The sequence below is a fragment of the Sprattus sprattus genome (assembly GCF_963457725.1).
Source record: "Sprattus sprattus genome assembly, chromosome: 11".
Lineage (NCBI taxonomy): Eukaryota > Metazoa > Chordata > Actinopteri > Clupeiformes > Clupeidae > Sprattus > Sprattus sprattus.
Genome location: NC_137909.1, coordinates 17543283 through 17555473, shown reverse-complemented (window position 1 = coordinate 17555473; position 12191 = coordinate 17543283). Strand labels below are relative to the sequence as shown.

At 42.5% G+C, this 12191-nt stretch overlaps 1 protein-coding gene across 1 annotated transcript; it reads right to left on the bottom strand.

Annotated features, from left to right (window-relative positions):
* Positions 1–5315: 5315 nt before the first annotated feature.
* Positions 5316–11502, bottom strand: LOC308372270 (guanine nucleotide-binding protein subunit alpha-14-like; the record flags this gene model as incomplete). The annotated part of the gene is made up of 7 exons (XM_080847422.1): positions 5316–5506; positions 6136–6289; positions 7933–8062; positions 8305–8433; positions 8561–8715; positions 9014–9198; positions 11376–11502. 7 exons carry the CDS (start codon positions 11500–11502, stop codon positions 5316–5318), a joined length of 1071 nt encoding a protein of 356 aa, XP_080703548.1.
* Positions 11503–12191: the final 689 nt, after the last annotated feature.

Sequence of the window (12191 nt, the reverse complement as noted above, 5' to 3'; positions counted from 1 at the left end):
TGGTTTATCATCAATTGGGTTAGACACACAGACATCATAAAACACAAACTAATGTTCTAGTCTACAGTTGGAACTCCTTATCCATCATCTCATATATACAGTGGGGAAAATAAGTATTTGAACCCCTTGCGATTTCACAAGTTTGGCCACTTGCAAAGAAATGTGTGATCTATAATTGTAATGGTAGGTGTACATTAACAGTGAGAAACAGAATATCAACAAAAAAATCCAGAAAAATGCATTTTATAACATTTATGACTTTATTTGCATTTGATGCAAAAAATAAGTATTTGAACCCCCAAAACTGACTGACAAAAATGACTTAGTACTTGGTGGAATAACCCTTATTGGCAAGCACAGATGTCAGACGTTTCTTGTAGTTGGTCACCAGGTTTACAAACATCTCAGGAGGGATTTTGGTCCACTCCTCTTTCCAGATCCTCTCCAAATCTTTAAGGTTGTGTTTTCAATGGGAGGGAATGAGGTTCAAGCCCAATATTCCACGTTACATGGCCCCATCCATAGTCCCCTTGATGCGGTGGAGTCGTCCTGTACCCTTGGCAGAGAAACAGCCCCAAATCATAATGTTTCCACCTCCATGTTTGATGGTGGGTATGATGTACTCTTGGGGTCATATTCAGCATTCCCCCCCCTGTCAAACACGGCAAGTCGAGTTGATGCCAAAGAGCTTGATTTTGGTATCATCTGACCACATTCTGTCTCCCAATCCTCCGTAGAATCATTCAAGTGTGCAATGGTAAACTGCAGATGGCCCTGTACATGCGCTTCCTTGAGCAGGGGGACCTTGCGAGTGCTGCAGTACTTAAAAAAATTAAGGCGTGGTGTGTTGCCAATGGTTTTCTTGGTGACTCTGGTCCCAGCTGCCTTGAGATCATTCACAAGCTCCCCCTGTGTAGTTCTGGGGTTATTCTGCACCTTTCGAATGATCACTGATTCCGCATGAGGGGATATCTTGCATGGAGCCCCAGACCTAGAGCGGGTGACAGTTGTTTGGTGTTGCTTCCATTTATGAATAATCGCACCAATAGTTATCTGCTTCTCACCAAGCTGCTTGCCGGTGGTTTTGTAGCCCATTCCAGCCTTGTGCAGGTCTACAATCTTATCTCTGACGTCCTTGGACAGCTCTTTGGTCATGCCCATGGTGGTGAGGTTGAAGGTGTGAAGTATGATTCTTTGGACAGGTTTCTTTTATACAGGTCACCAGTTGAGATCAGGTATACCTTGTTAGACCTAATGAGGACTAATCTGTGTGCTTTTTGGGCACATAACTGGCCATTGGGAGCCAGAATTCTTGCTGTTTGCTTGGGGGTTCAAATACTTATTTTTTGCATCAAATGCAAATAAAGTCATAAATCTTATAAAATGCATTTTTCTGGATTTTTTTGTTGATATTCTGTTTCTCACTGTTAAAATACACCTACCATTAAAATTCTAGATCACACATTTCTTTGCAAGTGGCCAAACTTGCTAAGTCGGCAGGGGTTCAAATACTTATTTTCCCCACTGTATGTATACATTATATAGCCTTCACAGTTACCATTATGTTCTCTGTACGTAATTATATTTTCTGTACATAAATAATCCAAGAGACATCATAAATGTTGAAAACATCCCAATAAATATTCCGACCTGTATTGCCTGCAAGAATTTGGCGTAATCCACAAGCAAGTTGATTAAATCCCCACCCAGGGTTCAAAAATAAATAACAATGTTCATTTACAACCCATAAATATTACAGGACCAAAGCACAGCGGTAGTGCACGCAACACGCCCTTGCAGACACACAGGCAAACAGAAGTGTGCACGTGAGACTGTGAGCGCTGCACTGCCTGGCAGGATTGGATTTCCATCTGTACCACAGCCTGCCAGATGGATTTCAAACAATGAATCAGAGAAGAGCCAAGAGGGAAAGAGATTTAGAGGGAGAGAGAGAGAGAGAGAGAGAGAGAGAGAGAACATAAGTAGTGTGGAGAAAAATGTGTTTGTTTGTTGGCAGAAGTGCCAGTGGGATGTTGAGAGACATAAGGACATGATCTCTGCCATTTTCCTCGATCAATAATCCATCCATCCATCCACCCATTCAAACCAGAGATGACGAGTAGGGGAGGGGCAGTGACAGGAAGGGGGGGGGGGAGGAGAGAGGGAGGGAGGAGTTATGTCATCTGCCATACACAGCACCTCCCCCCCTTGGGTCTCATTCTGCCAACTCAAACGTCTACATACTCGCGCGCGCTCGCTCGCTCACTCACTCACTCACTCACTCACTCACTCACTCACTCACTCACTCACTCACTCACTCACTCACTCGCTCGCTCGCTCCGTCACACAAGACAAACACACACTAATCCAGACACATGCAAATAAACAACGCAGCCCATTCAAATCCTGCTATCCAGGTGTTCCAGTGATGACATGATGACATGACACATGTTCTTGTGGATCGAGAGCTCTCTCCCATACACAAACACAAACACCACTACCATAGGCGCCAGGCATTTGATCTCCTCCAGAGCAGACGCTTCGAGTACTACCACCTTCCTCCCATCCCCCGATAAACACCCAAATGAACACACTCCACCGCACTGTAAACCCCAGCCCCCTCCCTCCCTCTTTTCCCCCCTCTCTCTCTCTCTCCCTTTCTCCATCTCTCATCCTCCATGAGGAAGAGAAATCTAGCATCTCTCAGCCTCTGCCTAACTGGTAAGGCAAAACACACTGACTCACATACGAACAGAGGGAGATGAAATGGCACGTACTCACGGCAGCTCAGGTCTCAGTTAACAGCCTTCCTCTCTGTGTCACGGTCACGGAAACATGGATGTGTACGTGATCTGTGATCTGCCTTGCCGCTCCAAGCTCCCAACGATGGAGAGATGCTCAGCTCACAAACAGCCCTCAGCTTCCACCATTTTAAGATCACATGACCCAGGCAGGAACCAAATAAGGGAGGATTGGCTAACAGCTCTATCTCTCTCTCTCTCTCTCTCTCTCTCTCTCTCTCTCTCTCTCTCTCTCAGCCACGTTTTCCCTTGCTCTCTGTCACTCTCTCTCTCTCACTCTCTCTCTGCATGGGGCTGAAAAAGGCACAGCCTCTCGAGTGCAGCTGCTGAAAGAAAGGATGGAGGATGGAGGATGGAATAGGAGTGGGGGTGGGTTGTGCAGTGCAGCTGAATCGGGTTGACTAAGCCTTGCTGCACAGCTGGGCGGACGGATATCCAGTAGGTGACTAGCAGGGTGGGGGGGGGGGTGGAAAGGGCCTCCAGTGTGCAGACTAAGGGTGGATATGGAGGGGCAAGTCCCATATGTGTGCGCACACACACACACACACACACACACACACACACACACGGGGGGCCATAATCTTGGGGAGAAACGACATAATCTAGGGAAGAATATGCACACATCATTTAACAGATGCAATGCTTTCGTCCTTCTCACCTGTGTGAGCCAGCAAGAGTTTAACATGAGATCGTTATGGGAATACCTTACATACTGTAGCATCCCAATACTGGATGATTGTTTTGTGTTTTTATTCACCAGCAAATCTAGCACAACAATACACAAACTTTGATAATAGATAATAATTAACCAGCTGACAATCTGTTGATCAGCTATAGTATTGCTTGTTGGTATATGCAAATAATGTCTAATCATGGTCTCTAGCAGCTCCTCTGTGTTTGGTCAGCAAATGTAAACCACAGAAATAGCCAGCACACACAGGAATCAACCAACACCTCAGCGTTACACACAAACAGCTTATCAGCAAAGTTGTCAGTGATTTCCTATCATCAGCCGTTGCCTTGCTGTAAGATTTTCCCTTAGTGAAATCTGTCATCGACAGTCACAATCAGAGGTTAAAGAATACAATGGCAGATTTTTCGTTTAGGTTCAGTCACTCACCTCTTGGTTTTTTTCTGTCTTCTCTGGGTAGTTGGACAGGAAGCGAAGGAGTGTTCCAACCTGATGCATACAGTTGGTGCTAGGTCCAAAGGTAATCTCCATGACGATAGGGCAACACAAGGCTTAACAAGGCTGTGGTATGAGAGATGAGGAGCTGGGGATAAGGTCAAAAGCTGTCCCTGTCATTGCCATACTCTAAGGGAAGTAAAGCATATCTTTTATTGCCCAGCATATATTCAAAGTAACAAAACACAAAACTTTAAGCACAAAAGCAAAAATGAAAAAAAAAAAAACACCAAGATTAAGACGAGTAGATTTGTAGAGTTTCCTAATCCCATATCCCATATGAATGCAATTCCTATTTCTATGTAGGGTGTACTATCCACTTTTAGAGAAGGAAATTGACAGAACTGCACATTAAGCAGAAATCTCTTTCTCACATTTAATAATTTATTATTACAAAGCATATGTGAAGAAAACAAAACAGACCATAATAAAAGTAGCAAGGTAAACTACCAATCATAAAATGACATACTACATTCTCGTTCTAAATCGTCCATTTGCATTGTGAACATTATTTTGCTCAGTACATCATTCTGCTCGGTTTTGCAGTAGTTTACAACTAAGACAAGATTTGAACTAATTGCAGCAATGTCACAATCCCATAAAAAAACTATTAAAGATTCATTTCGGTTACAGAGGAAGGGCATAGACACAAAACAGATGTTTGTCAGACTTTCAAAACATACAGAGAGATAAGAGACAAACAGGCAGGAGTCTAGTGTGGCTGTTCAGGGCCGTTAATGGTAGTAGGTGGTTCGGACCTTGTGTTCCTTGAAGAACAGGCTGGATCACATTATTCAAATCTTCACTGCTGAAAAGCAAGCCATCTGTTCTACGCAAATATCGATCTCAAACATTTCAAACTGCTTCAGAATGTTTAAGGACGTGGTATTAGGCCGAGTGCATCTTTTTCACCTTGTGCACCTTAAATAAGCATGAATGGCAATTCAGAATAATCTTAGAATAAGATAAAATGGCATCTTGCAAAGGTGCAGTACATTATAAAGAGGCCTAAGGTTGTGTATTGAGGGTTGAACCAGCATGACTAATTTCTGACTGCAGCCCCACCCACATTTCATGCCGCTCTTGGCACCAACCCCACAGGGATAGCATCTACATTTGTCAGACACTTCCTCTTCAGTCTAAAGTTATATCAACGTTAAAAAAAAAGAAGACAAATGTTCTCATAAATGCAATATTATGAATAACACACACACACACACACACACACACACACACACACACACACACACACACACACACACACACACACACACACACACACACATCATGTTCTAAAATAAGTGGCCTCTTTCTTGGTTCTTGTTGTTTTAGCCCAGGTTGAATAACTCCAGGTTGTTTTGTAGTAAAGTATGCTTGACGGCACGGAAGACAAAGCGGATGTTCTCTGTGTCAGTGGCACAAGTGAAATGGGAGTAGAGTAACTTCTGCCGATCTGGGGCCTGTTCCTCGTACATCCTCAGGATGAACTTCTGAGCGCTGTCAGCATTGCACTTGGGACCTGCCAGAATGGCACATGACACATCAAGAGTATGGCAGTGCATAGTATCCTCCTCGACTGAAGGAGATCTGATCTGACTCTGCTCTGGCCCAAATCTGGCAGACACTCCCACTACAGACTGAGTCCAGAGTAAGCTACTCTTTGAGAATGGCGCTAATAAAAGCAAGATCAAATCTTTAAATCTAGCCTTAAATCCAGACCACATACTTCCTCATAGTCTACATTTATAATCTGTATATATTTTAGAAAATGTCTACTTATAGAAATGAACAATGTACAAATTTACAAAATGCAGGAGGGGTAAAAAACTGAATGCTTTGAAAGACTGTACTATATTAGCATACATTAATCAGACACAAACAATGGCCAACCCCCCTACCCACACAACATACTCCACTTTTATACAGATCTGTCTGTATTTGTAAATATAAACACACAAATAAAACACCCTACTAAATATGTTTTAGTAGTATTACATTATGTGAAAGAAAGAAAAAACTTCCCCAATGAAATTTACCAAAGCCTAGTATACACACATATTACTTAAATACCTCTTAAACTGGACAATACTACCACCACCCAGCATAACATTGTCCTTCCACTTAAAAAAGAACAGATGCTCTACTTGCCAGTATATGCAGGAAAGTAGTCGGCAAGGTGTGAGAGTAGAATCTTCTCATTTAAAAGGTCTGTTTTGTTGAGAAAGAGGATGACGGAGGAGTCCAAGAACCAGTTGGAGGTGATAATGGTCTTGAAAAGAGCTTTGCTCTCCATCATACGGTTCTGGTAAAAAGAGAAAAATGACAATTATTCAGTTAACTTCATGTTTACATATAGTCCAAATTATACATTGTGTAAACTAATGTCCCAGTATTACTCAAAACAGTTATTTACATTTGTCTAATTAGTTCATGTTTGAGGCATACTTTATTAATATAATCATAGTTTTTGCATTTGGAATTATTATTATTATTACTATTGTGTCATACATGTGTTTGTCTGTTTTGTTCCTGTTTTTCCCCCTCAATTTTTGGTCGGCGATATCATATACCTACACTTGACCAATCCACATTAAACTTGGTATGGTAGTAGCCACACAGGACTACGTTTGTGTCCCTGGGTGTGTGTTTCCCTTCATCTTAGTGCTCCTTAAAGTGGGGTAGGCTCCAAGCACTTTTTGGGCAGTAGCTTGAAAAACACTTTGCCAAATATTATGACATTTTTATGGAAAGTTGACCTCTAGGAGGCACATTACCCTAGCTCACAACAAGTTTGTTGAGTGGCGCCACCTAGTGAACAGTGTTCAAGGAACACAAACATCTATCACTTCACTACACAATATCTTGCAATGTAAAGCCCCTGACACCAAACTGGCAGTTAGTCGTCTGCCAATGTCTGGCCATCGGCGAGCGTCTGCAGCCCTAGTCTTTGAGGTGTCCCCTACGTTGGTTTGACCCGTCAGTGGCTTTTCAGCCGATTGAGCATGTTGAATCAGCGAAAGAGACCCCTAGGGTGGGAGAGATCACTCTGACTGGTGGCTCAGCAAAAATGTATAAATCGGAGGTTTCATTCATCTCCAGCTCTAGACACAGGTTCGGGAAAGCCCTTTGAACCTGCCGCTGTAGTAGGCCTATGACTGCACCCATTTAGTGCAACGATTAGAAGTAGCTATATTACGAAACAGTCTGCAGTGAGTGAGAGTGGTGTGAAAATGGTAAGCAAACGCTGATAATGGTTTGGTATGGAGAGTTATTTCCTTTCACACAGGTGCAGAACGTATGTGCTAGTTGGTCTTTGGCTGTAGGCTTGGTGGTGTGTGCAATTGCAACTTTTTGGTCTCGTCAGGGGCCTTGTGTGCCGACGCAACAGTTGGCCTTCTTTGCTGCTAGTTCATTTGCACCTTATTTGGACGCACAAGTTTAATGAAATTCCGTCTATAGCTGCAACTGACACATTTCCATATCACAACAACTGCTTCAGCTAAGAGCCTTGAAATATGGTATGTTAAACCAGCACGTTAAAGGAGACATGAATGGGAATGTGTTGGAGTGCCTTCACTACGGTTGAGTATATGATCTGACTGCCATACTCTGAACAGGCTCAGCGCTGCACAGGCAGTGCGAGGGTGCCGGTTTGGTACCCTGTGTGGATGAAGTGCATGGGTGCGCTTCCTAAAAGGGAGGGAAGTGTGACGGAGTGCCGTCACTATGGTTGAGTATGTGCTCTGACTGCCATACCAATGAGCCAGGCTCTTTGGCATTGCAGTCAGGGTGCAGGGTTGGTACCCTGTAGATCCGGGTTCAAGGGTTACTGCTCTCTCCCTTTGCTACAGGGCATAAATAAAAAGACCATAGGCTGGTTCTAAAAGAGATGGTTAATTGGTATTACACCTACAAAGTGTCGACACCCACATCCACAGGCCTCACCTCTTTGTCACTCTCATATAACACCTGGTCATATTCACTCAGTGCCACCAGGAAGATGAGAGAGGTCACATTCTCAAAGCAGTTGAGCCACTTCTTCCTCTCCGATCTCTGACCGCCCACGTCCACCATCCTGTCAGAGATGACCAATCACACAACGACTCTCAGACAAAAACAACATCAGCAGACACTTTTTTGCAACTTAAGGTACACATCAACATTTTATTTTTTGCTAAATATATGCTACCCGAGTATTAAATCCTTCACCTTGGGAGTTGCTTTACCAGCTTCAGGAGCGACTAAAGATCAGACTCATACAATTACCATAGACACACTTCCATGGATCAATTAATACAGCATACTACAGGTCCTCACCTGAAGACGACAGTCTGGAGGTCAAAAGGGTACTCAATTATCCCTGTGGTTGGCACCCTGACTCTAAGAATGTCCTGTAGTGTGGGTAAATAATTGAATACAGCTATCCTGTCCATGTCACTCAGGTAACTAGTAAACACACACAAGCACACAGATAGATAGAGACAGTTAGAAACTTCAAAGACATTTTTTTTTTTTTTACTATAGTGTTTGTGCTTTCTCAAAGAGAGGAATGATAACAAAAAAAAAAGCTCACTATTTTGCCGAGTCCGAGAGTTGATATTCCCTCCGGCGGGCGTAGCACTCTTGTACCCCATGATCGGCCCACACCCGCTTGATAGCTTCTGCGTACCGAGGTTCCATACTGGTGACCACCTCAGGCTGAACACTACTCAGCATCTGAGCATATTGCTGCAAAGAAACACATTTCTTGGATTCCATAGCTAATGGTGTGTAGTGGTCCATTTATTATAAATACAACCTGTACTCTTCTCTAACTTTCAATCATCTATGAGGAATTTAAAAATGTTTTGCTATTATTGCCATTATTTAGATACTTGCTGCCATATTTGGAGCATCTAAGTTATCCATGTCACATCAAGCACAGCCCTTTGTTCTAATAAAAGTGGAAGCAACTTCGAATTATCGAAAAGCAATTTCTAATAATGGATACCACAGCATGTGCAGTATCAACCACAGGAACACCTACTATGTTGTGGTCATCCACAAACGAGATTTTGAGGTTCCCCATGGCCTGGATCAGGACCTGAATATTCTGGAAAATGTTCTGGTAGACCAGCTTGGTGAAACCTCTCTTGTCGTCGTTGGAGTAGCCAGCGCCATGAATGATCCTCATCTGTTTGATGAAAGTACTCTTCCCACTTTCTCCTGTCCCTAGAGAGAGAGAGAGAGAAAAAAATATATTTATAAATATGGACGGCGAAAGGGATGTTGATTTCAATAACCTTGTGCGGTCGGCAATGTGTTAAAAATCATATCTGTAGTATCTAATCCAGTGGTTCTTAACCTTATTGGAGGTACTGAACCCTGCAAGCTTCATCAGTGCATTCACCGAACCCTTCGAAAAATAAAATATGATTTCTTCAAACGTATGTATGTATAAAAACGGCCCGACATTGCTAGTGTGAAGCAGGCCATACTGTGTGTGTCTTGACCCCTGCCGAACCCCTGAGAGTGACTCAACGAACCCCTGGGGTTCGATCGAACCCAGGTTAAGAACCACTGATCTAATCTCTTTTCTATTTATTTATTTTTGTCACAAAGGTGTGTGTTTACAGTGAACATGTATACTGAGTTATGCTACAAAGGTAAGCACTGCCCACCCTAAAAAAAATGCAGAGCCCCTGAGGAAATAAAGTACCCTAAACACAAAGGCCAAAGGAAGTAGGTTCACCCAAGGTGAATTCGTTTTATACTACTTCTGTCAACCTCTAATAGTATGTGTAAGCTTATAGTAATGTGAACAGGATGAGGGTTAGAATGCCCCCTGCTGTTCTACAGAGGCATTTCTCATAATTTCTCATCATGAGGCTGTCATAACCACATGTCATTATGTTATAATGCATTCCTGTCCACTAATGACTCAGGGTCCTACCTTTGGTGACAAGATCTGCTGAAGGCAGCTACTGTGCTACCTAGGCTAAAAATTATGTTTAGCCGAGGCTACATGAAATAATTTCATTAAATGGGGCAAAGATAGGCCCTATTCTTCATGAAGTTTTTTTTCCTGCCACCTGCACGTGTTGAACAGGTTGAACAAAAGGAGGATGAAATAGAGATAGCGACCACTCTATCAGCCAGATTGTGTAACAAAGAATGAGGAAACATGCCGCATCAGGAAACCTATCTGTTTTCTCTCTAACAACGTATCAAGGTCGGAAACTTCAACAATCTCTTTTAGCAAGTCTGCTAAAAAAGGATAGGATGTAGGCCTAGTTTCTCTCTCTATAACAATGAAATAAAAGGTTTATTTAAGCTAGAATGTGGGACCCATACTGTGAGTTCGCAAATGCACCAGGTAGGCCTACTGCAGTGGTGAAACATGAAAATGTAAGTTCTATGAAAAATCAAGCCCCAATGCATATGCCCTGAGGACACCTCCCTGATGATACCGTCCAGATAGTGACAACAGTTGTATGTGGTTTCCATACTAGGCATAGTTGCTTTGCATACATTTGCATGGGTACTCTTTGAATGGGACATGGCTCTAAGAACTGAGATGATATTTGAGAGAAGGTTGACTATAGTGCACACATACAATTACGGTGGCGGCTCTAGGTATGGGCGACATGTCACAGGGAGCCACGCAGCGACCTCGCAAAGATATTCGTTAAACTTAGGGTGACATTTGCGCGATTGGTTCTCTGTCTCTCATTTTCACGTCACGACAATTATATCATGTCACCGTGTGGGTAAATTAACCTTGTCGTAGTAGGAGCCCTGGCTCTAGTTTGTGAGCTAGACATGTCTACTGCCTGTGAAGATCTCCCACTCAAAAGACCAATGTGGGGGGAGTGGGGGAATCAATCCAAGTTTGTGCAATACTAATGAAATTGGTCAAATCAGTCCCACTACGCAATGCTACCGAAAAAAACCCACAATTAATTCATAACAATGTGAGATATAGGCTACTTTCACAAATATATTGTTGCACACCACCAAGGTGAATTGGTTTAGTCTTAGACTTAATTGACTTGAGTTGCTATTAAATGATATGAATGTTTCAATGTTATTATTTATTTTTGTCGTTACAAATATTTTATTATAAATTAGTTAGCGCAAATTGGTGCTTTTTTTCGGGCGCTGAGGAGGAATGGTTCTCCCAGGGCACCATACAATTTAGAACCGCCACTGCATACAAAGGATACATACCACTTTGTATTAGGCTACATGATAAAGTTGCAATCTGCTCATCCTGAAATTGAAATAATAACAGGTAGCCTAGTCTATGTAACCACACAACATGACCTAGATTAACCAAGCTAATTGCTATGGGGACTGAAGGAATGCCACCTGCACCACCATCAGCAAGAACCACACACAATACTTACCGAGAAGAAGCAATTTTAGCTCCCTCTGAGAGTCTCTTTTGTCGCGATTCAGTTGTCTCTCAATCGCTCTGTGAATTCTGATGCGTTCTCTGTCATCGGCGGACAAACAACAATCCCACTCACTCATTTTGAGGAAATTTAACCTGTTTTCTCAGTTATGCGCGATTACAAAAAGTTAACTTTTCAAAGTAAAATGACAAGCTGAAAACAAAATTGACCTCAAAAGTTTACGAAGTCATCTACCCAGGTACACGGAAGTATATACACATACACCGTTTAGATTGTCTTCAGGAGAAACACAGAAATCCACTGGTCGGAAAATGTCCCCAGTAAGAAAGCTGCGCTCTGAGGGAATATACTCCATTCTTCCGCTTCCTACGCGGAATGACACGGAATTTCAGGGCGGGTTGCATTTCAGACGTTCTACTATAAAGCGTGAGGTGTTCGATGAAGTTACATGTGCTGACCTAAAGTAGCAACTTTACACCGAATTCAAAAGCATCACTGACAGACTGAGTGGAAACCAATATAACATTTGGTGAATTTCTTTCATGATGTGAATAAAATGTATGGCGAAACATTTCGGCACATCTACACAAACAACACATGAAGAATGGAGCTTGGGTTTTATAAACTGGAATAATTTATTCCATAACATTTAATTAGAAAGCATTTTAGAAGAGTGTTCTAATGACAATGCTTTGAGAAAAAGAGAGATCTAAGGAATACAAAGACATCTTAGAGTGAAAAGCAGCACATTACGACTGGGAAGCCTTGTGCTTCGAATAAGAGATTTTAGGGTGCCATTTCTTCTGT